This window comes from Pristis pectinata, chromosome 6 (assembly GCF_009764475.1).
Source record: "Pristis pectinata isolate sPriPec2 chromosome 6, sPriPec2.1.pri, whole genome shotgun sequence".
NCBI classification, from domain to species: domain Eukaryota; kingdom Metazoa; phylum Chordata; class Chondrichthyes; order Rhinopristiformes; family Pristidae; genus Pristis; species Pristis pectinata.
In genome coordinates this window covers 31,149,361-31,176,089 of record NC_067410.1, presented here as the reverse complement: position 1 = coordinate 31,176,089, position 26,729 = coordinate 31,149,361, and the positions used below count along the sequence as shown (strand labels likewise).

Below are 26,729 nucleotides of genomic sequence, written 5' to 3'. Positions count from 1 at the left end.
TTTGATCGGGGTGCCCAAACTTTTGCGTGCGTGTGTGTGCGTGTGTGTGCGTGTGTGTATATATATATATAAAAAACACATCATCAACACAAGTTAGACATCATTGGTCAAACGCAGCACCATTGTCCCTGTACAATGCAACCTACCTGAAATAGTTCAGCACCCTTTCTACAGCTAACCTGCATGCATTGCTTTATATGTGCAGACTATGTTGTATAGTTTGCTGGGCAACACAGGCAGCACGGACAAGTTGGGCTGAAGGACCTGTTTCCATGCTGTAATATGACTCTACACAATCTTAAGAGCGGCTCCACAAACACCTTGACTGAGGTTAAGCACAACAACAAGAAAGGAGTTAATTTGGCAAAGAACGAGCTGCTTTATTCAAGTCTATTTTACGTATTCACTGTTTTTCAGAAAACTTTAAAGCTTGTTCCAGGAAATAAAGGATGCATCTCCTGGATACACTTTGTTGTCAGTCTCAGGGTTTGCCGAATCTTGGTGGCCGGTGGTGATATCCATACATGTTGTGAATAACCCAGGAAAAGAATCATGTCATTCAACAATAGGTGTTTATTTAATCTTCCCTGAAGACACTGTATTCATTAGTTGCAAAGAAAATATCAGCAATGGGAGGGATGGTTAAGGATCATCCAATCAGCTAACAGCATCTCTGTTGGCTTTTCATTTGACATATGGAGATAATCCAAATGACCAATGATGAAGGATGGGGCAGGAAGGATTCAGGTCGTGCACTGAAATCTCCTGACTACACCCACTTGGAAACAGCAAGCCCGACTATGTTCCTTTTGAATTCCTGACTTGGGCAAGCACTGGTGGTATGTGAAGGATGTGAGAAGAGTTTGGGGGGGGGGGGGGGGGGGGGGAAGAGAGGGTGTGGAAATATCCCAATGATTAATGTTACATAGGATCTACCACTTGTTCCGCAGAGTGCTTTGGACCCTTTCTCAAGTACAGGATGTCTCTATTTAGAGATTTCCCTTGCTTTAATTAAAATTTTACTACCCCCAAACCAAAGAATAAAGAAAAATGCTACACTTATAATTGTAAACTAAACTCCAATAATCTTCCAATCGACTATTTGGAAATCCCGACGGTTTGGCATCTGGCATACAAGGTGCTGATACCTGTGCTCCCTTTCCACTCATTGAGACTCCGGTTCCTCCACTCCCTTTTAACTCGCCTGGGCTACTGTTCCTATGCTCCCTTGAAAGCTTGTGGGGCTTTGTTTCCTTGCATTTCCTCTACACTTTCCAAGTTCACCATAAAATTTATTATGCTTCTGTAAAAGAAATTAAATAAAAGTCTGCTGGGGAAATGCAAGTAACATCTAGTAGTTCAGAAAATCTGCTTGTCTGGCACCAACAAAGCCCCAAGTGTGCCGAAATAATTCTGCAAATTATTAGCCTGAATGATTGTTTGAATGCTAAAGTATGTTGCTCATGAAGCTCAGAAATTCATTGCAGGATTCAAGCTACACTGGGATCTCAAGTGATGGAATAAAGGTGTGCAATCAAGATTTGAATATTGTCAATTTTGACCTATTTGGCTTTCGTCACATAAATAAGACACTTCTCTCAAACATCTTAAGGACCTTTCATTTTGAAACATAACATGCTCAAAAAATCTCATTAGCTTCGGTTATGAGTTCCATCAGGTTCTCTAATTATACATATAAACACTTTTTAAATAGTTCTTCAAATTGAGATTTGCTTTCATTCATAACATTGTTGATTTTTTAAGTTTACGTTATATTACCTTAACAAATATCCCTAGTACGGGTAAAAAAAATATGAAATTAGTCAAGGGACTGAATAAGTCAGCTGTAAACATTAGCATTTCCTCAGAAAATCAGGACAAACATATACTTGTTTCAATGTGGAGGGAAGTTAATTAACCAGCTGAATCTACTTTATTCCATGCGCTGAAAGTGAAGTGAAAGGCATTGACCTCTTGAAATTATACATTGCTGAAGAAATGGGCTGAATAAAACAACATTTATTCCTCCTGAAAACCAAGATATTGTTTCTCCTCATCACACTTAATACCAATTCATTTTAAGGCTACGGTTTACTAATTTCATTTTGGAGAAAGCTGAGTTATACCACTGAATTAGTTCCAGAGAAAGCTTTCCCAGGAGCTTCTTTGGTTTACTTTAGGGGAGAAAAAAGATGCTTCAAACCTTGCTTCTTGAATATTTACCCATTGTAATAAGGCACATTGGAAATGTCCTTTTTCAATAACCACAAGTTCTAAATATACTTAAGGGCTTATTTTTCAAAAATATTCATCAAAAATATATAGTTCTTCTCCTCCAGATGCATGCTATCCAGGTGTTTGATCTGTCTGACAGAAGTCAAAGACAAGTGTAAATTCAACTCCATTATTTTCCAACTGCAACTATCCAAAGGAATTCTATTTTTAGGCAGCTATTTTTGGGAACATTAGAAAATTCTTTATCCTGTAGACTCCTTTGCCAATTTCTTTTTCCTTTTCTCAAGGTGTGATCATAGTTCCACAGATGTTGGTTACCTTGTGTTACACCTCTCAAACATCCATTCTTCACATGCAAATTTCAAGTACACTGGGGAAGAAATTTCCTCAGAAATTCATCTTAAAATCAAGAGGAAAAACAGAATAATGGTGGAACCTAGGACAATGTCCACTGATGCTTTCTTTCCCAAGATGTGAGCTACCTCAATGCCAGACATTGCATTCTCAAGACCCTTGTGGTGAGGTGGCATAGACTCAGGGATGCACCAGCAATATATTTTATGTGAAGCAATGGCAAACAGGAACTTACTCCAACAATCTGCACAGACATACTTCCACTCATTTACCAACATGTCTCCATCACTGCTAGGGCTCATATGACTGCAGTATTTGCTCTCTTTAAGGACCTTTATTGTCCATTAAGGCTTCTCAGTACCTCTTGAGAAAACAAGTGATCCAAGTGAAGCCCTGCTCTATCAAACTACCACTCCAACAAAAATCTAGCTGCAAATATCATGATCTTCCACATCTTTTCTGATTCGTGCTCACCTTCTTACCATACATTAAATGGTTATAGTGCAGGAGGCAACCATTTGGCTGACTATATCTGCACTGCCTCTACACCAGAACAACTCAGTTGTTCGAATCCCGAGCTCCTTCTCTGTAGCCTTGCAAATTTTTCCTCATCGTATATTTATCCAATTCCTTCTTGAATGAACAGCATCCACCACATCTGCAGGAAGTGCATTCCAGATTCCAACCACACACTGTGTAGAAAGTTTTCCTCTTAATTCTCGTTCCATTTATTTTCTGTGACTCTCATCCTTGACCCCTGCGCCAATGGGAACAGCTTCCCACTAACAGCTCAGTCCAGACCCCTCATTATTTTAAATACTTCTATCAAATCTCTCCTCAGCCTTCTCTAAATAGTAGATGGGAACCCTTTTCCTCTCAGAGTTCAAGAAGTACTCAGCATGTTTTTACACACTTTCTCCCACTCCTATTTTGCACAGTCCAGGTCAGTAGGTCATGGCAAGCACTGAAAGAACTGACTTAGGACTCCAAGAATTGTTCGCTTTGAAAAAACTCCAATCAAAAATTTCTTGCAACCTATTTTCTGTCACAGATGTGGGATCCAGTGAGAAGTAGGATGAGCCTGGGCTCAACTGGCCTTCAGACAAGGGTTCAATCCACCCCCCTCCACCCCCCCCCCCCCGCCCCAAGGATACCCTTCAGATCAAAAAAGTTGAAAGACTTACACCACACATTTCACAGCCACGTGTTGTCCAAAAACATTCCACAGCTAATGAATTACTTTTTAAAGTGAAGTCTAGAATGTAATGTAGAAAACAAGGCAACAATTTGCACTGCAAGCTCTCAGAAACAGCAATCTTGCAATCAAGGCGGCAGCATTCATCATTAGGGACCCTCACCATCCGGGACATGCCCCCTTCACGTTACTACCAGAGGGGTGGTACAGGAGCCTGAAGACCCACACGCAACACTTCAGGAACAGCTTCTTCCCCTTCGCCATCAGATTTCTGAACAGTCCATGAACCCCTGAATACTACCTCGTTATTCCTCTTTCACACTATTTATTTTTGTAACTTATAGTAATTTTTATGTCCTGTCTTGCACTGTGCGCTGCCACAAAACAACAGGTTTCACCAGATATGTCAGTGATAATAAACCTGATTCTGACTGAAGGATATAATTTGCCCAGGATGCAGTGGTTAACACATCTATTTCAGTTTATTGTGCCATTCGAGAATTGACACCTGCAGCAGTGCAGCATCCTGTCAAATTGTTGTGTTTACGTGCATTGAATGGAACTTGATCCCACATATCATTGACTGGGCAAGAGTGCTTAGAACTGAGCCACAGAGGACATTGTGCAAAGGAAAAGAAATGTTAAATAAAGGTCCTACATTAAGCATGATGACTGTTAATTTATCAATTGTTCTCCACCTGTGCAAGATTAAATACAAGTGCTGATTAAATCATGAGAAAATATTTATACAGCAGACCAAAGGGATCTAAATGAACACACATCATAAAATTGGAAGATTATTCAAACTGGCCTGGGTAAGCAACAGCATCCATTTATTTAAATTCACCACCTTTGTCATCCTCCAGGTACCTACTATTTGAAGAAGATCATACACTTGCTGGGCTTGAATAAGCTTTCTGTTGAATGGATCTGCATGAGATGCTCTAATTCCTTGCCAGGTGTCAGGCTGTTTAGAGATAGTCTGTAATATATGCAAGACCCAGTGTGTGCTTTGTTATTTATGTACTACAGCACAGTGAGTGTGTTCACAGATGAATAGGTTGCTCCTTGGTCTGTGGCAGGAAATGTTATGAAACTGTACAAATTACTTTCAATTCCAGCCTGATGATGTGCCATTTGACAATTGAGGGGACCATAAATTTGGTAGACATCTGCCTTCCAGATGTGCTCTCCAGTCAGACACAGAAGCATTTATCAAGATGATCAAAGAACGTGAAGGCAGTTGACACCTGCATGAGCACCAACACATTCTGGGCAATGTAGTCCAGGCTTTATAAAACTAGACACTATCATGTTCAGACTGGAGACCAACACAAGTTCAACCAATGCTTTGGACAGCTCTTAAACAACCCAATATAAAAACTGATGTAGCCATCCACCCAAGCCTCTGTAGTGGAGAGTTGCTGTAACCTTGCTTGATCTTGAAACAATTTATGAAAGTCTGTAAAACATGCTTCAGAAGTGACAGCAATTCATGAACCATCTGGAAATAGGTTTCAATGATGGTGGTATGTTAGTGGAATTACAAATAGAAATCAGTCAGGTTTATCAGCAAAATTAATCATCTGAATAAGCTTGTGATAATTTCTCTCTACTCCTTCCTACGAGTGCATCACAAAAGCCAGTCACCTAAGTTTATTGAATTAGCATGCCATGATACTAGAGGAACAATATACATCTTTTTCTTATAATTGTAGCAAAAAGACACATTTGTGGTAGATTGCTGTCAATGAGAACTCTGGGCAAATGATTCAGATGATGGTTAACCATATAGCTATTTTTAACTATTTGAGAAACTTGGTTAGATTATTTAGATCCAGGATTAGTTTGAAAATAAATATTATTATGGGTATTATGAAGCAGCAAATAACTGTTTCCTCAACTATTATCAGTAAAACTTCACATTATGTGAAGCTTCCATTTTAACAATGGTAATTTGAGAATCCAAAAGCATTGCAAATTGCAACACATGGAACAATACTTCTAAAACCAGGGAAGTGAGTGTCACCTTCCTTTCACAACAAATTACTTGTTTCATCTGTTAAGATGTCAAAAAAATTCTCTAATAATTTAACAATTTAGAGAAACCCCCAAAGAGAGAGAGAAAAAAAGTTTCTGGAATGCCAGGCTCTTTGTTCACCACATGTGCAACTGTAAATTTTCCTGGGAATAATGTTTTTACATTAAATATATTACATAAAAACAAGTTTTCATTGTTACGAGTCTAATGTCACTGCACAATCGTTATTGATGTACTTTGTGGTTAGCTGGAAGGATAAAGCCCATTCAAACCAAGAGATTGTGTTCCTTTAAATTTCTCAGCCTGTTTTCCCTTGGGTGGGATTACAGTTTTGGGTTAACTCGCATTCACTGGCCCTAAACTGATGCTCTTTTATCTACTTTCTTTTAATGTGACCCTTCCAGTAATCTGCAATATTGTTTACAAGGAAAGCATGATTTGGAGAACTGCGTAAGGCACTAGTTGAGCCCATCGGTTGCACGATATATCTTCTTACTTAACCGAATCTAGGAACTAAAACTCAACATAAATCAGTAACTGTAAGTTTATACAATCCATCTTCAAAACGGTGAATCGACAACGGAAGCTCGAGTCCACAAATCAATCTGACATTCATTGACAAGGACTTTTTCTCTCAGGCTTACAGGTAGAATTGATAGGATACATTGTACATGAAGAAGGCACATGATCAAAGAAGAGTGACTTAAAGAGATAGCAATTTTATTTCTACATCCTGTACCATCACCAGCCCTACCCACCCCCATTCAACAAATCTGCCCCATCTCCTAAATTATTTTTTTCCATATGGTTCCTTCGACACTCAAGTCCCACAAACTCGAGTCCCGCAATACCAGCCCCTTTAACTGGGGTTATCATTAGATTATCAGTTTTAACACCAATCCAGATAACATATTGCTCAAAGGCATTCAGTTCAAAGTAATTAACACAGGTAAGAAGGAACAATGAGGTACTTCTCTCATTTATACAACTCAGCTGAACAGTGGATATACTTGGAGACCCAGGATTGGACCCAAGTGACAATCTATTATGGTGATGTCACAGTGATCGAGCTTCCAGGCCAGTAATCCAGAGAGCTGCACAAACCATCCAGAGAGTGAAGTTCAAATTCCAGCAGAGCAGCTGGGGAATTTTTAAGAAAATAGTAGTGACTATAAAGCTTCCAGATTGTCATAAAAATTATTAAATATCCTTGGGGAAGGAAATCTGACCCTTGCAAGACTCCAGATGCACTCTTAAATTCTCACCAAAATTGTCCTGCAAGCCATTCAGTTGTATCATTTCTGCTCTGTTATTGGAATAAAACCAGATGGGCTACTCGGGAGCAGCACATGCACCAAAGTTGGACATGATAAACCATCTCCCAACTGTGTCAGGCTTGCAAAGTCCTCCTCTCAAACATCGGGGAACTGGTGTTTAAATTGGGACAGTGTTGCCACAGTACGATTCAAGCCTGACAGAATTACACAATCATATCCAACAGGAACAGGTCAGACTCCTCCATCACAATCACTGGGTAGGCCCTTCTGTCTGAATGGCAAGACAGACCGATCTAAGTGGTGGCACAGGTAGAAGTGAATAATGTATTGAAGTGAGTAATAGATGAGAAGTCTCAGTAGTCATCTGTGGGGCACTCTAGAGAGAAAACCTCAGCTTCTAGTTAAACATAACACCTCCAATTGTTTGCTAAACTTCCGGTTGACTCCTTAAACATTCCTACGGTTCACCCTCAATCTCGGTTATACAAATCATTTCATGCAAGCTGTTCCCCTTATTGTCTTCTAATTATTTATGTCACGAGAAGGTTTAATGAAGTTTATCAAAGAGCTTTCATACATCCTTAGCCCCAACTATTTTTCTACTTAGTACCATGCCCAAACACCTAAAATGCTGCAGATGTTTACTGCCAAACACGGCATCATTTTTAATAGAATAAATAATTTAGTCATTCATTTAACTTCCTGTTTGTTGATCATCTGCACCTATATAATAGTGACAAACTTACAAATTATTCATTGAGGTAGCACTTTGGGATACATCAAGAACAGGATAAAACAGTACATATCCAAGATTTCTCTAATCATTTTGCAACTAATTAATACTAAAGCATTTTCTGCAAGTAATTTTGATTAATACCACACTAAAATCAAGTTGCAAATTATCTTATTGTTGAATAGAGATAAACCGTGTGCCATTAGATTTTTTTATGCACAATGAATACAAACAAAGGATTAGTGACACTGATGCTGGGCCATCTGATTGTGCATATGTAACTGTACTGGAATTCTGTTTGGTCTTGTATCATTGTAGTAGTCTTTAGCATAAGACCCAAAGAAATTCTTGTGAAAATTCCATTGAATATATATTATTTCTGTAATCATTTGAATATTTTCAACAAAGAATGATAGGTTAATTATTGGTTAAGAATAATGATATAGTTCTGGATCCACTGATTTTAGTTGAGTTGAAGTACAAACCTAATAATTTGACAAGAATAATATATAGCAAGAGCAGCAGTATGCCACAAGGCCTCCAGAGCATGCTCCAACATTCAATAAGATCATGGCTGCATTCCCATTTACCCCCCGCTACCTTTCACCCCCTTGCTTATCAAGGATCTGTCTAACTCTGCTTCAACCACCCTTCGAGGAAGAACATCCCAAAGACTCACGACCCTCTGAGAAAAGAAACTTCCCCTAATCTCACGCTTAAATGGACAATTTCTTATTTTCCAACAGCAACCATGTTCTACACTCTCCAACAGGAGGAAACATCCTCTCCATTTCATCCCATTAAGACCATTGAGGATTTAATATTTTTCAATTAAGTTGCTTCTCATTTTTTTTTAAACTCCACAGGATGCAAGCCCGGCTTATCTCATCTTCCTGATCATGAAATCTGACTATTGCAGGTGTCAGTCCAGTAAACTATTTCTGTGCTGCTTCCAACACATTTACATCCTTCCATAATTAAGGAGACCCAATACGAGACACAGTATCAAAGCTGCCCTACAACAGAAACATAACCTCTACTTCTGCATTCAATTTTCTTCGCAATAAGCAGCATTCTGTCAGCTTTCCTCACAGCTTGCTGCATCTGCATACTAGCCTTTTGTGAATTACGGACTTGGATACCTAGGCTCAGATCTTTATGCTTCTCAGAGCGCTGCAATCTCACCATTTAGATAATGTTTCTTTACTTTTTTCAGCCAAAATGCACAATTTCACATTCTCCAATTTGCCAGATCTTTGACCACTCATTTAACTTAACTAAATGCCTTTGCAGCCTCCTTGTATTGTCTTCGTAACTTACTTTCCTATCTAACTTTGTGTTATCAGCAAACTTTGCAATTATACTTTTGGTACCTTCATGCTTGTCATTCAAATGATTAAATACTGCAGTGGTAATCACTGTGGCATCCTGCCAACAAGTAAAAGATGCATTTATGCCTACTGTATTTTTTTTTGTTTGGCAGCCAATCTTCTATCTACGCCAATATATTATCTGCTATGCCACGAGTATTATATTCAGCAATAACGTTTGGTGCCATACCTTATCAAATGTCTTCTGAAAATGTGTTTAGTGTTATCTACCATATATAATCTGAAACAATAAAACTGTGATGTTATTAGTTCTTTTCTTCTGTCTTTACAAATATTATCCAAAATGCCAGCTTTAAATTTAAAGAAATCATAGTGTAGTGTTTAAATATTTTGCTGAAGTTGGGTATTTTAAACAACATTGGCATAATGTTCTGTGCTACTTACTTAGATTCACAACAGAAGTGTCAATTTATCAATAGTATTTCATGTTTAAAAGGCAAATCCAACAGATGTGGGAAATCACAAGAAGAAATCAGGAGAAGTAAATGGAAACACAAAGAACAAAAGCGGATGGCGAATTTGAAATGAATAACAAGCACTACAGTAATAAAGATTCATTAAACTCTGGCAGTGGTCTGATGCTTCTAGTTCCAGAATTAAGAGAGCTGGATTATTCAGACTGCAGTAAATGCCTCATATTGGACAGAAACCTAACTGGAGACTCTCAGAGGGAGGTCTGCTTATGGATCAACACATTTTATGTATGTCAATTTTGGTTTGTCCTTTCCATCCAAAGCAGGTTTGAGTCATGGAATAATAAAAGGAAATTACATTAATGTTAAAAAGATAGAAATTTGCCTATGTTCACATGCAATGTACAGTATGTAAATGTACAACACATGGCTATGTGTTGTAATCCGCTTCTGAAATTCCCTTCCAATGAGCACAGGGGTATTAGATGAATGCGACTTGGTGTGATTTAGGACCCAGGCACCAGCATTTTGAATGACTTCCAGATTATAGAAGGTAAAATGAAGCAGACAGGCAGAAAATGTTTTGGAATAATCAACTCTAAAAGGTAACAAAGGCATTGATGAGGATTTCAGCATCAGATTAATTGATGCCGGATGGAATTGGATAAGTGAATAGATAATTTGCAAATATAATTATTCATTACTCTTTTACATTGTAGTTCTTCTCAGTAAACATTCCCCCTAACTTGGTCATATTTGTGGAGTGCAGTGAAAATCCTCCATGCAATAGATGGATCTATCTTTCTAATGCAAGAGACCAAACTGGCAAAATAAAGACCCACAGATTACAGCTCCAGTGAGTATAATGTTAACTATCTCTGATTATGTACCAAATAACCATTCAAACAATCGATTATTGCTTTAGAAGACAAAATATAACTTAAATGTTGTGAATTATGCTCATCTATAGTACAAAACACCAACATATTGGTTAGCTACTACTGAGTGAATATGATGCCTTGTATCCAAAAGTCCAAGAACTTCATGTTTTCAAAATGTTCCTATTTACACAAAAATAATCTATTCCCAAAAGGTCCTGAAAAAAAGTGGATTGCAGTTGTTTATCCAATTATCTTTATTCTCCTTTGTCCTCTCATTTAAGGGTGCCTGGATTGGTATCCCACAACCTGTTTATGAGCTCCAACATACCCTCCATTCCAATTACAGCCCTCTAGCCCTTGGTCAAGCTATTTGCTCCACTTCAAAAAGTACCTCTTCATTGGTGACAACCTTTCTGTGTTATGCATTTCTGCCATGTTCCCAGATTTCAATTCAATACACTCAAAATCTGCCATAAACATCCTTCACTTCACCAGCTAAATGTCTTCTCCTTTTGGCCACTGGTCAACATTCCAGGAAGTGGACTCGTAAACATTGCTCATGTCTGAATCAAGGCGGTGATGAGTGTTTGGAGACATCGACTCAGTGTCGCTGTAAGAATTAGAAGCATTGTAATTGAAGTCAGATATGCCAGTCCAGATACGCATGTGGAATACCATTTGTTGAAAGTGGCAAAATATTTTGAACTCAGATTTCTTATAAAATATGAAATCCTGGGCTGTGTGGTAGTCATTACACAAATATTTTGAACATTTACTGAAGATGACAACAGTGTGATTGGTTTAACCTTTTAGAAAGCTTGTGTGGCATTTTTACTTAATTTCTGTGTCATTATTTCCACACCAATATTAAAATATGCTTGATACCGTCCTTCCACTGCCCTCATATATACTGGAACATTTAGGAATTCAGTGAGGGCAGTACATCAAATGAAACTTTCAATTCCCTGAATTCCACTGAAATAAATGTTACTGATAGGGAGAGGATACCAAGAACTCCTCACTAAAGATCTTTTCAGGGCTTTATGCTAAATGCTAGGCCACTTGTGATTTCTCTAATTTTGAAAGGAAATAGCATTTCATTAGGCAGTAATTTGCCCCACTTCACAATATGGCAAATGCATAAAAAAGCAATATTTCTTCAGAAATCAGTTTTGAAGGTTGGTTAATGAATATACATGATGGAAAAGACCCCAATTAAATTGCCACTGGAGTTCTGCCACCTTCTGTAAACAAAGTTATCTAGACAGGGTCACATCTCACACGAAGATAGCAGACTGAAAATTAATTATCTGCGTGACATATGTCAAAACAAATTCTGAAGAGAATAGCATCCATTTGTAGCCGTGTGTTTTATCTAATTGTTAGTATGCAAAATCAGTATTCACAGGCTTCTAAATTTATTCATTTATGCAGAATCCCTTAGAGAAATCAAAAAAAAACAAAGCTTGTTACCCTTTTCCTGCTTCCAGATGGAGCTGGCTAAACAACACTTGTTTAGTGAGGAAGGAAATAAAGACTAAATAGAATTTTACTTCTTTTTGATGTGAAACAGGTGATGTCACCATCTAATTAAGTCCTGAAAAATAAAAAAGCATTTTCTCTTCCTTTCCAATAAATATTACATTATCTTCATAAACTTAAAATCCATAGGAGATGATCACAGAGCACTTGCAAAAGTTGTGTCACTAGCCGACCTAAGCTCAGGCAATGCAGCTCTGGATGCATGAGCTTAAAACACAATCATGCAGATGTGCTGCGTGTTTGACTCCTTATCTCAGAGCAATTCTTTTTGGACACCATTTAAACAGAATTTTCTTTGAGGTCAGGAGGTCTTTTTGTCATCACATATCCTATCCCTTCTGTTTCTTGGGGGGTAAACAGTCATTTGATACAAAATCCTTTTAGTTCCTCCTAGCTTACTGCAGAATTTGCTCAATTGCTATTGTCAAAGGCAAGTACAGACAAGGCGATGACATACAGTCGATTCAAAGTTGCTTAATTTCAGTTATTAGTCTAAATTAGAATTGCAATTCATTCTTTATCCAAACTTCAGTTCAAATTAATGGCTAATTTGAATTGAATTTAGCCATCCTATGTACCAGGTCCATGTTTTTCTGCTGCTGAACTCAAATTCAGTAAAAGTTAAACAAATCAGAGCCTCAAACTTGCAACTTCTGTTAAGGAAAATGTACTGTAAAGAATTCTCAAACTGCTCCCTGTTCTCAATCATGGATCAGTCACTGAACCACCAAACAAACATTTCCAAATCCAAAGTGAAAAGGCGAGCAATGTTTTTAAAAACAGCAGGACAACTAGATGCATTGCAAATACCCCAAAACAGATTTATAGCGAAGACACACAGTAATATTAAATACTGATAGCTTGCCCTTTTCTACAAGCTCAACCCAATGAATGGAGATTCTTCATTGGAGATAAAAGTGAAGGAACATTTATACAAAAGCATTCAATGGGGATAAACATCCAGGAGTGCTTCACACAGCTGTAATCAAAGGAAATGGAGAAGTTGAAAGGAGAGGTAAGTGAAAGCTGAATGCACAGAAGGCAAGGAAAATAACAATTAGAGGAAGAAGGAGTGTGACTATCAGTTTGAATGAGGTCAGGAGAAATGAATGTACAGCCACAAAAGGATTTAAGCTTAAGAATGAAAAATGTTAAATTTATCATTTTGACATTTGAGAGATTCACAAGAAACTTGTGTCTCCAAAATCATAACCAACTGTTCTCAGTACATTCATCTTATTGGGAGAGGATTGATCTCTACACATCAACACCGATGGTCAACTCTGAAGCATCAAAGCCAGGAGTACAAAATCTCAACTGTGACCACCAGATTTTGAGGGGTGATGGTTAAGCTAACAAATAGTGAGGGAGGATTCTTTTTTTAAATGTTTTCTGCTCAATGGAAATATGGTAGCTGGACAATTAAAAATATCAGTGCTTCCTTTTCTACCAGAAAGCCACGCACATACTGTTATTTCCAATTTTAATATTTGCTTCTTGGCACATTGTTCAGCTGCCCTTCAGGGTCATCAATGACTACCCAATTTCTGAAAAGAACTAGCACTTTGTATGAAATGAAATGAGGCCCAGCAATTGGAATCATTGGTTGATGCTGGCAAAGGCTGGTAGGAAACAAATTGAAACCTTAAGTGTTATGTCAGAAATCCAATGGCATTTAATAGCCCTATTCCTCCCACCCCCAACACAAATGCAGTATTTGACCTGATTGAGAAATCTTATCATCAAAATTGTTAAGGAAAGCATTGTTTACAATTTATGGGACAATGGTACTCCAAATGGGAAAAGGGTCAAGGAAAGAATACAACCTAATGCATCCTGTGAACAAATGGGACTCAAGGAACTGGTTCCCAATGTAAGCTATTTGTTGGGGAAATGGCTGACAACTGGGTCAGGGATCCAGTTACATCTGTGCAAAGCACATTAGTGAATAACATGTTCTCAGCAAGAAGTTGTGGTCTGTTTGAAAAATGGCTTAACATTTTACTCCAACTCATTTGCTGCTCAGGTTTCTTTGAAGTTTTATAACAACTTTTAGGAACGCGAGATATCTAGCTGAACTGCTTTCTTAAAATAATTTAATTTGAGCTACTGATTAAATCTTCAGGCATAAAATGATAGTCAACAGTCATTACGGCAACGTAAATTACAGACTGCCACATGTACTTGTTTTGGAGTAAAACTGCACAGAGTTAATGTTTATTGGCACTATTGTTGATTGTCAAAGCTATGACTGCTGACTTCAATTGATGCACTGTCTTACAACTGTAGCCTCGCTTCCAGCACTAATTGCAAAGAGCTGGCAAAGACTGCTGTCAGTGGATGTGCAAGGATGCAACCGTGATTGAGAATTTATCAAGCAGGGAATTACAACTGCAAACCTGCTCCTCTCTGCAAGTTGTTGGTTCAGTGACATGACAGGGTTGGACATGACCTGACACCAACACTGATGCTTCACAACCTTCAGCCTTCCTGTTGATGTTGGAAAGAAACATGTTGATATTGACAATTTGCTCGTATCGCACACCAACAATCCTGGTGTTGCCTGCGGCAGGAATAGCTGGATCAAGGAATTTTCCCATGGAACATTCCCACAGATGCCTGACAAATATTGAAAGGCAAGTCATTCCAGGCAAAGTTGCCACCTGGAGCAAGTACAGTCTGTGCACAGAAGCTTCCCACATCAAGTAAGTCCTTCCACAATGCTCTCACATGTATTTACAAGTTGCTTAAAATTTCAAGCAGCTGGTTTTCCTTCACAGAAGAACTGAACCCACACTTCACTTGGGTAATTTCCAATAATGAAACAGAACTGCGAGAAATCATACTTTTGTTGAGGGCAGTCTTAGGCCATTACCCCAATTTATCAGTCAAAATTAGTGCCAATCTTAAAACAACAAAACAAAACGTCAGAATATAAGCACTGACGATAGCTTTAAAATGATTTATGGATATCTGAAATAAAAGAAATAAAAGAACTTTTTAACTTGTTTGTAAAAGTTAGAAACTGCTTGGTTAGGTCAGCTGCTGCTGACTTCAAATACCTCAAGTTTCACCCTTTGCTTACAGAAACCTCAGGAGCCAATAGAAAAAAAACTGAAACCTTCAGTGTCACATCAGAAATCCAATGACTTAACAATAGCTAATGTAGCACAAGATCATGGTCAGCTTTTAATTTAAGGAAATGTGCTGTGGGTTTGAGGAGATAAGAATCATATGATTCATTAAAAGTAGGTAAAAGGTTGAGAACAACAGCTATGGATTGTTGCTGGGAGTGACCTTCATTAGACCTGACAGCAAATAACATTCCATTTTTGGAAAAAATCAAAAAATACTTTTCAAAGCTACTCACACCTGTGACGTCAAATATAGTGACTGCTATGACATACAACAGCAATATTTTTTAAACTACAGAACACCTACAGTCTACAGTTAACTTCAAAAATGCTTAAAATATTGCAATTTGTTTAAATTATGTAAACATTGATTGAAGATGTTAGTGAATGGAATGAATAATTGCATTGCTTCAAACTCTGATGAATAAATCACACATCTGTAACTTTATGCAAATTATTTGCATCCTATTAGTCTAACTTTCATAACAGTGTAAAAGTCACTTCCTTTCACCCAGAAGACGAATATAGGTTCCAGATCATGATTATGTGCCAGATGGTACCTTTTAACAATTTGCCATTAACTTTGTCTGGTCAATTAATGAATTTCCTTAATAAAACTAGAGGTAAATATTGAAAAATACAGTAGGAAAATGAACTGTCATGTTAAATATCTGTTTTCATTTCCAGCCAGCATATCTAGGAGCATTAAAGGTTCCCACAATCATAAAACAAAATGGTTGCCTGCCATTTGCAAATAACGTCTATTACAAATTGCCTTAAACTGTCTTTAAATTTAACTACAGCTGTTGCATACTGAAAAAAATATTATTCTTTAAGAGGAACGTAGCCCTGGAGATGAGTCCATGGAATGTGAAGAATTTGTTCCTTGGTTATTCCAAATGGTTATTTTGTCATCATAGTTTTTTCTAGTAATAAGGCTACCACTGCTCTGTGGGGACCTTGCTCTGCACAATTTGGCTGCTACATCTGCTTTTATTACAAACATATAAAAATATCTGGTTTTTGGCTGTTTGGTGTCTGTTAGAAAGGTAAATGGAAGTTTGTTATTCCACGTATAATAGAACGTATTTCCTACAAGGTTTGGGAACAGAACTATCACCCATATTGTCAGCCAAGCGTACAACCAGACAGAGCTCAATTGCTGCAATTGTTGCTATCCATCTAATTCCAGTACAAACTGCAGCAAAATAACTATTCCTTGTCTTTGAAAGAATCAATTGCACTGATCCTTGGTACATAAACTAGTCTGCAGGGATACACTTTGACTGGAACACTCGTCCATGATCTGTTCCAACACGAACATCATAAATTTTACCTTGATCATATCAATCCTGTGTTACAGTTATATTTTCAAAAAAATCATTGCAAACATCAAAATTTCAAATTCTTATGAATCCTTTCCTATAAGATCAGCAATAAATTAAGTTGATGAAATGGAATTGTATACATAAGAAATATCCTCATGGATTTTATATGAGTTCATCATCATTTAAATGCTGCAACATTAGAAAAATACAATTTACTGTGAGCTGATCCAATCAGGAACAATGCAATTGGGCCAGATAGTGCTGCTCTTCACTTAATAGTGGTGTCGAGGTGCACCAGCCAGGTACAGAAACATGGATGTATTGCGCAGATAAGTGTCTTCCTGGTTTCCATGTACTTGCATTGCAATGCAGAAATCAGGAGCGAGCTGAACGTCAGATGCACCTAACAACCTGCTCCACCTCTAAATTCAGCACAGAGCCCAAAGATGTTTCAGAAACATCTGAGCTAGGGGACTGCATGCACATACATTTTGAATGAACAGCTAAATGCAAATAAAACTTTTTTCAATACATTTTTAAATTAATATTTACCATTTGTTTCAAATTCTTTTCAACTGTTTGTACGTGCCCATGATCATCAGAGATGGTTAAAAGTTGTTCAAGGCCTCTTTTCAAGCACTGAGGTGTCAAAAAGATTATCAGGGTGGTCTGTGTTCTGAGACCTTTCGCTACTCTTCCTTGATCAGGCCCATTACTTTGCCCAACCAACAACCATCAGCGAACACATAATTACCATCAAAATTCAGGGACACACGGTCCAACACTGCAAGGAATCATCCAGCGCACAGGCTCAGTAAAGAGAGGACACCATTATCTGCCAATTTCCACCACTTAAGTCACAAACAGAATAAGAAAATGGGATTATCCAGTTGGGGTGGGGTAAGAAATAGCAAAAAAATTATTGTTCAATTTTTGAAAGCAGTTGCCTTGCTTAATAGTGCTCTAAGATAAATCAGTTGCATTTTAAAAAAATAATCCACAATGTAAAGATGTGGTTTAACTGACCTCTCGTTTCACTGTACTTCCAAAGCCCCTGTAGAGTCCTTGGATACCCTGGGAGGAGAAAGATAAACAGTAACTCTCTGGATAAAATTAGGTGAAACCTCAAAGAAATAAATACAACATACTGTTAATTTCCACCTCAACAGTAATAAAACTTTTAAACCACCTTTCTGAACAGAATATAGAGGCTGGCAATATGAAGGTATGTACTTTTTAAATTATATCATACCTAGTTAGCAAGCTGAAATATGAAACATGAGAAACATAAGGAACTGGCTCTATTCTTGAAGTACAGCTGCAGTGATGAAGATGTTCCAACAATTCAGGGGCAAAGTAAAATGAGAATTTCCAAAGCTAACTTAAAATAAATTCTACATCCTCAATGAAGTACATCATCTTGTCAAATTTTAATAGCAAGTTCTAACCGAGAAAATACATAAATAGCTTTGAACAGATTCATTAGCCCACTAAGGTAGCAGAAGGCAGCCATTTAAACCTGGGAAGAACACCATCAATGGGAACAGAAGTATTCTATGAATCAGCATAGTTGCAATTAAGATAAGGAGGCTAGCAAAAGAATATTATGTTGGCTTTGAGTTTAGAAAATTATTAAACTGTTCTTACAGAAATAAGCATGTTGGAAATAGGTTGCTAAGTTTTTAAATTTATTTTATCAATACTTTTACTCAAATGTCCCAGGTTCAAAGTACGTTTGTAGTCTATCTCCTCAGCATAGAAGTATTTGCTGCTATTTCTGAATTGATGAGAAATTCTCCATGACATTTGATGAGAGTAAAGATCCTATCACTTGAGAATCTGATTTTTTTTAAATTAAGAAATGTTCAGTGGAAATGCACATTACTTAATTCCTCTAAAGTGAGAAATCTTTGACAGAGTAAAAGCATGCCTCAACATGAATTCACAATTCCTTCGGGAACTGATAATGATTTTCACTAGTAAGGCAGCAGTGGAAAATGCAGATGAATTCTTAATGCCTTTGACTATCCAACCAGCTTCATTAAAACTTGCCCAAAATTAGTGAAGGGTCAGCCTAGCAGTCAGGGATGCCCAAATAAAATCCTTCCCAAATTTTATTATGCTGCTTAAAATTCTTAAAATTACCCAAACAATGTGCCTAAAATTTAACCTTAGCATGATAATCATCAGCTATGTCCATAAACATACCAATTAGATTTTTGACATCTTTCTTATGAAAGAGTGAAACTTCCAAATTTGAGATTCATAATCTATAACCTTTGAGACATCGACTTGTGCTCACAAGTCAATTAAACAAAATAAATTACAAGCATCTGTGAAATGACCTTTGTGCCCCATTAATGCAAGTTTGATATTAAAACAAAGCCTGATGGTGAAAGATGTTGCCACACAACGTGTCCTCAGATAACTTGCAGCACTGCGAAATTCAACACACAAGATTGACTCCTCTGTATAGACTCTAATCATCATCTGCACAATCTCCAGATGGTGCTATGTTGTACAGACAATAATGATTATCTTATAAAGTCTATTTGATAATTAGAGTCATTTGTGCACAAAATTCAATCTAATTAGCAAATTTGTCAATATGACCTATGAGGCAAAAGATCCATGCAAATATAGATCAAAGTAATTTTCAAAAAAAAGGAAGGCCCATCTCTCAAATTTAAATCACTGGAAATTTCATCACAGATGAAATAAATATGCCATTTACTACATTAAATAGCTTGCATGATATAATTCCTGATTTTCATTTCACGAAAGGTAACAGAAGCAAAATAGCAACAGCTCAGGCAAATAACTCATGCACATACAGATTTGCCATCTGATAGTCTGTGAAGGCCGACTGCAATACCTGGAATAAAATACAATTCTTACTGCACACAAAACTGCCGCTATTTTTCTGCTCCAAAGACATATTCATTCTCATGCCTATAATGCTGCCTTTCTCTTGCAGAATGCTCCACTCATTTTCCCCATATTGTATCACGTCACATTCTTCTTCTAGTGCAAATGGATGGCAGAATGTCCCATTCTCCCAAAGCACAAATGAAATGCAAGTTTTTGTAGAATCAACAGCACATTTCAATTCTTAATGATCTGCATTACCAAAGAAAACAAAAGGCAGAAATTTGCTCCACCATGATTCATTTCTTTGCCATTAAAATGCAATTTACTTCAAGTCTCAGTATTATACATGATAGTCATTATGAACAAAAGACTTTCTAGCACATTATGTACAAGACTCTAGGTTTCTTTTTGGTTTTAGTTTACAATAGCCCTTGAGTTGTACCAAAATTAAACAAATAATTCAAACCCTAATTACATAAACAACAAAGGCCACCAACAAAAGAAGAGAACTGTATTCTTCTCAGCCAAAAATATGTTGCGTCATGAATCCACCTGATTTTTCCCATCAGTAATTTCATTAAATATCCAGGAAGGTGTTAAAGTGTCCAAAAACAAAATTCTACACTGCTGGAGATCTACATTAAATAACAGAATGCTGGATATACTCAGTAGGTCAGGCTGCAGCTGGTAGACCTGTACTTTCTGTTGGCAATTTCACATGCTCATCTTCTATTCCTATTCAATATACACCCTCCAGATACAATTCTTGTTATACACTAATTCCTTTACCATACTCTTTATCACCCTCAATCTCTTCTTATTTTCCCATCCACTCCTGGATGTTTCCTTTCTTTTATCCTAAACCATTAAACTCATCTTACCTCTAATTATTTCTCTGTCCCTAGATGCAGGCTTCCAATTACCAGTATTTGATCCACTGTGTTATATGCTTTGGCAATTCAAGTGCTCTAAATACTATGACAGTAACTGCCTCCCCCATTTCCTCAGCTAGTACATTCCAGATTCTGAACATCCTCTCAGTGAAAGAAAATTCCTCCTCAGAACCCTCTAAACCTCTTACCCTAAACCTATGTTGTGCAGTTTTAGACACCTCTGTGACGGGGGCGAAACTTACCATCTATTCCATTCATTCCACTCAAAATGTTGTACACCTTTATCAGGTTCTCCCTCAGCCCCAAGGAAAACAAACCCAGCCTATCCACTCTCTCCTGATAATTGAAGAATTCCATCCCAAGCAACATCCAGTGTATCTCCTCTGCAATGCAAACATGCCCTTATTGTTCTGTGTAGGGCCTCTGTCACATGAAGAAAGGAGAACACAAACACCCAAAGCAAAACACCGGTATTAAAGTGACAGCAATTTTCATCATTGCTATGTCTCAGACAGTCCTCCTGAAAGACCACGCCAGTACATTATTTTAACTTAAGATTGTCCCATCAGGACTCCAGTGGTGAATGATCCGGCTTTTGATACTGAGGAAAGGAGCACCATACAGACCAAGGAATATGCCAAGTGGAAGGAAATTACTTGGCACAAAACACTGTTCTGGCTAACCTCACCAAGTCACTCAGTTCAAATAGTTCACTACATCACATAGGGGAGCCCGAGTTTATGCAGACAATCAGAAATTGAAAGAACTGCCACTACTGTCAGTCCCACAAACTGGAGTCATGATCTACAGAGAATGATTACGATGACAGGACAACTATCCAGGCACTTGCTTTTCACCAGTAAAGCAAAAAGATATGCTGGACTAGTGAAATACAAAATGCAGCATAATTTCATTCACACAGTTTAATGACTGGCATCACACATCACCAATAGATTGAGTAATACCTTTCCCCTTTCACAAATGGTGTTCCCAAATGGGATGCAAAGAATTGGAATACAAATTAAAATTACGTGGCTCCAAGAGAAATGTTGCAACATTCAGCAACATGGAGATGGAAAATAAATAAAAATTGAAGAAATAACGTTTCTAGTTTCATCGAGTTCACAATGTTACAAAGGATAGTTTTGGCTGTGTTCATGACATCTTGCCTTACTTTAGTAAGCAACAATATTTTTCTGCAAGTTCTTTGTTTTAAGAGGGAGGTTATAATTGACAAGAGGAAAATCCTTGAGTAACAAGTCTATTCATTTTTATTTATTTGCAATGAGGGAGCAAGCAGCAGGCCTTGCTGGCCACTTACTTAAGTTAAAAGTGATGGTGGGTACATCCCCCTCATAGCAAAACTGAAAAAACAAAATCAGTGTGGTTTCTTCTTCAATGTGATAAAATAAATATTCAAAAGAACATTCTCACAGCACGAAGGGTAATATTCACATCACTACATAATTCAGCTTACCTCTTGCTTTATTGTCTCAATAAACACCTTGTAAGTACCCAGGGTGGGGCAAGCTTGGGACCGCTGTTTGACAACTTCAGTAGGAACCCTAATGAGACATGCGACCTGTAAACAAACAAAACATCACATCAAGCACAATTAGAGACAGGCCATTGCACATTGGATGAAAATAAACACGATTTTTCAAAATGTGAGCACATGCCTTACAAAATAAAAAAGTAATTTTGCAAGAATAAATCCTTTCAGTTTATTTCCTGTTTTTATAACAACTCCAACCTTAACCTTCTGAATTCTACATCACACAAGTGGAACATTTATGGACAATGGCCTAAGTGCCACACTGACATAAGAAAACTTGCTTTTTAAACTAATATTTACCAAAGCATGGTTTTCTCTATAAAATACCTTAATTCAAGGATACATAATGTTGTGAAGGAGGGCAAGATACCGGTGTCAAAAGTAGTAACTAGGACATACACTCAAAGAAAAATGAGGGACCACCAAATAAATATGAGCCAACAAAGAAAATTCAAGACTTTCCAAACCCGAGAATGCTGACACACAGAAAACAGTTCTTCACAATCAAAAAAAAACCAATATGTTAAATGCTCCAGACTCAAGTACTTCAAATTTTCATCGTTCCATTCCAACCACTCATCCTCCCCCTCACTGAGGGCTTAAACATTTGGAAGTTTCTGCCTCTTTATATTTCAGGGATGTGAAGAGTGATAAACATCGACTTCTGATTAGTGGAGGAACAATCCTTCCTCAGTCAAATCCATCCATCGGGAGCACATGGAATTGGCCATTCCACTTTAGCTTCACACAAAAGCAAGCAAAGTAAGTAGGGGGAATCCTATGGTATTGCTTCTATGAAAAGAAAATTGGATTCCCGTTTTTTTTTTAATCTGTAAATATTTTCCATTTGACCTTATCCTCCACAGTCACTCAGTCATTCATTTATTCTACCTGAACCTTTCCACATTCATTATCCTTGTACATCTCTCCTTCTACATATGGCAACCACAAACATCTCCTTGTATCTTTTGTGTCCCGCCTTTTCTTTGTCACCTTAGGTGCATGCGTGATCTACACACGTGGGAGTTTTTACTGCTTGCAATGAAGTAAACAACCAGATAACCTGGTCAGGAGGCAAAGAAAACCCGTCTGTATTTTTTCCAAATGAAGAAGTGGGGCTTATAATGCCTACAGGAAAACAGACAAGGTCCTTTTAAGCATTACTTTTAAAAGGTGCCATTGCCAACATGTCCATCTCGTTACTGCAGTGGTAGCCTGTTGACTCAGTGGCAGCAGATCTACTTAGTCAAGGCTGACATATTAATATACCATCAAATTCATCAGTATCCTTCAAGTCATACTTGCTATAATTCAATTCCCGTCCTCCTCATTTCCTGAGGCGTTAAGATAGAAATACCCACTAAGAGGAAAACTCCACAAAATTCCTCTCCAACTCCCTCAAAAAAAATCAAGCATGTTTCCTGGAAGTAGTTCTAGCACATAGCTCATTACCTATTTACTAATGATCGTAAAATCTTCCTCACTCAGGAACATGCCCACAATCCTGATAGGAGAAATGAACAAAATTCATTTACAACACACATGGAATGTGTCTATGGCAGAAGGTGACATTGCAAAACTAAACTAGTTGTTACATTCTAAATTTCTAGTCTTGGTATTTATGTTCATCAAAATTGTAGATTACAACCAAACTCTTATAAAAACTTCTAAGCTTTTGTTCCTCCATGGTTGATTGCCCCAAATCTTGGAGATTTTCCCAAAAATAATGAACCCCAAGGACAGTTTAATTTTAGTTTCACTCTTTGGTTTTTTTTTCCCCCCAATGAGTCTAGATAATCTTCACCATATGAGAGGAGCACTGTTTGATCTTACTGGAAACAGAGACATATATCAACAGAAGTACAATGGTGGCTGCATTATCAAATAACTAATTAGTCAGGCAAGATTTGTATTTCTCAAAGCCATGCTGGAAATTTCTAAAAGCCACAAACTTTTCCAGGGATCATAATACATATTCCATACAATGCTATCCAAAAGCTCTCCTTTGAAGACAAATCAAAGTCAGGGAATTATAATTCCCCAAATCCTATTTCTTCTCCAGCAATCACAAAACATTCTTCCAATTCTCAGCAATTCTGGGAGAAATATAATTAGTTTCTACTCTTTGAACAATCAAGGTCAGAAGTGAAAGTTGATGTAAAGTATCTTCTAGCTCATTCACTACAGAAATCTTCATCCTCATACCTCACTTATCCTGATAAATCTTAGGTTTACCACAATTATTTCTTAACAAGTTGGCATTCATTTCATACAAATTACAAGTGATGTTTAAAAGGACCTTGTCTGTTAACCTGTAGGCATTATAAGCCCCACTTCTTCATTTGGAAAAAATACAGACGGGTTTTCTTTGCCTCCTGACCAGGTTATCTGGTTGTTTACTTCATTGCAAGCAGTAAAAACTCCCATGCGTGTAGATATAGAAGTCTGTTAAAGATTCACCTGGTGGATGCCAATCGGGCTAAGAGAATTTGACAAATCCTGACTTCCACAGCAAAACTGAAGATACTGATTTCATCTGACCCTTGCCTTTAATCTTTCAGTATTGCATTAGAATGAAAACTAGACCAAAACACTGAGAAACGTCATTAATTTTAAACTCTTTGATTCTGCATAAACCTACTGAATATTTCAAGCATTTAATAACATCACGATCTAGTATGTTGCTTTAGCTATAAAGGTTGTCATTTGCCCCAAGATCCCAGTCCAGATGTGGGCCAAATGGCATGTTTCCATGCTCCATGACAGACGATCACATCAAATAAAAATGTTAAGCAGATAAGAAATAGTATATAATCTAGTTCAATATAGTTCAAGATCCTTCCAATCAAATCTTTGAACAATGCAAAGTTTAAACTTTAAAAACTTCTATTTACACTTTACTAGTAGTAACTGTTAAACAATACAACTTTAATTTCTCAACACATAATCCAATGAATCTCTGTTATTCCCTGATCTTTTTCAAACTGATTAATTTCATCTGGTCAGGAACTTTGCTTTGAACACAGCTCCTTTTCAACTCTGGCAAAGAATTAGCTGATCTCCTCAACTGGGAACCTAAAAATTTAAGAACAGGCTGAACCAACCCACAGCAGTTGGACCATTCCTTCCTCCAATGAAGTATAAAGCTGCTCTGGAAAATTCTCCAGCAGAAATCAAATTTCCAATTACCTTTGGCAACTTAGTGATAGAAGTTCCAAAGAAATTTCCAGTGATTGCAGTGGAATAAATTTGGTATAAAAATCATAAATTTGCCTTGTTTTGTATTTGTATGCTGTGATTGGATTTAAAAGGTTAACCAATGACTAAAACTAAATAGTATCTCATTGGATTTCTCAGTGCAAATATCAGAACTAGGACTCTTCCAAATACTGGCTGAACATTCCCAAAGAAATGAGAGTGCAAGTTTATTTTTATATTAAAAAAAAGACATTCCTCCAAGGATTGGCCAAAAAAAATCACCCATAACATCAAAACACACATTCAATAAGGTCCCATCTGTTTAACTTGGTTTTATTTCAAATTTGCCAGCACGCAAAGAAACAACTTTAATCCTTTCATCTGCAATAAAATTCCAAAGCTACTGGTTGACCTTTCCAAATACTTCACATCATTGTTGAGTTTGGACTCTTCCCCTTCAGCTCCAATTAACATTGCAAGCCAACATCTTGATAGACAGGACAATGCCAGGTAGACATGCACGGAGTCATTGAGAGATACAGCAAGGAAACAGGCCCTTTGGCCCAGGGTTCACACTGATCATCAAGCAACCATTTACTTTAATCCTACATAGTAGAAAGTCAAGCAATTTAACAGTAATCTTTGTACAAAGTGGAAGAACCCTGAACTCCAGCTCTGCTAATCCATGCACTTAAACCCTGTGGGCCCACAGAAGTACAGGTTGTCTTTATGTTCCAGTGAATACAGCATACTGAACCAACAGAAAGCCCATGTATTTCTTACCAGCCTCAAACGTGGCAATATGTCAGATTTCAAGTGCCAAACAACCATGAAATCTATAGATTAATTGCTGCTAGTGTAAAGGAAAAGAAAAATTTTTGCAATGAAAGCCCTCAGTGGTGGCATCTGGATAAGATTTGCATTTATGAACCGAACTAAGTTCATGAATGCAAATTTTACCCACCAGCAGTTATGGGTCAGAGAGAGCACACTTTCCTCAGACAGAAGATTGCACCTTCAAACCCAATTCCAGAGTCTGGAGCAAATAATTTAGGCACACACTTCAGTGTAGTACTCATGGTGTGCTAACCACCATAAGAGCATCCTTCTAATGAAACTTTAGAATGAGGACCTCTCAAGTCGAGGCAAAGGATTCCATGGGACATATTTCCATTAGCAAGGAAATTACCTATCTGACTCAGACAATATCCACCCCCCCCACCCCCCCACTAGAACAACTTATTTCATCATAATCATAGGAGGTCAATCATCCCAACACTGAGCCATCACTGCAGGAGTTCCTCAGGAAAGTGTTCTAGGGTCTTGAGTTACTTCTTCAATGACCTTATTTGCATTACAAGGTCAGAAATGGAAATGTTCAATGATGATTGTACAATGTTCAATTCAATTGATAACTTTTCAACAGAGAAAGAAATCCTTGCAGCACAACCTGGACAACATTCAGGCAGGGGTCGTTAAGTGCGAGCATCATTCACATCAAAGAAGTGCCAAGATATGACCACCTCCAAGCCGAAGCCTAACCACCTGCACTTGACATTCCATGGCATTACCATCACTAAGTCCAGAGGTTACCAATGACGAGAAACTCAACTGGACCAACCACACGAATACAGTGGTGACAAGAGTGGATCAAAAGCTGAGAATCCTGCAGCGAGTGACTCACCTCC

At 37.6% G+C, this 26,729-nt stretch overlaps 1 protein-coding gene across 2 annotated transcripts in view; it reads right to left on the bottom strand.

Annotated features, from left to right (window-relative positions):
• The window catches only part of slc25a26 (solute carrier family 25 member 26), a 189,511-nt gene that overhangs the window by 116,618 nt on the left and 46,164 nt on the right, over positions 1-26,729 (bottom strand). For both annotated transcript variants that reach the window (XR_007956485.1, XM_052017929.1), the window contains exons 4-5: positions 21,766-21,870; positions 17,551-17,598 (exon numbers count right to left, since the gene is read on the bottom strand). Coding sequence is in view for 1 of the 2 variants with exons in the window: in XM_052017929.1 (XP_051873889.1) it covers positions 17,551-17,598; positions 21,766-21,870 (153 nt within the window). In the remaining variant the exon portion in view is untranslated. The remainder of the gene's footprint in view (positions 1-17,550; positions 17,599-21,765; positions 21,871-26,729) is intronic.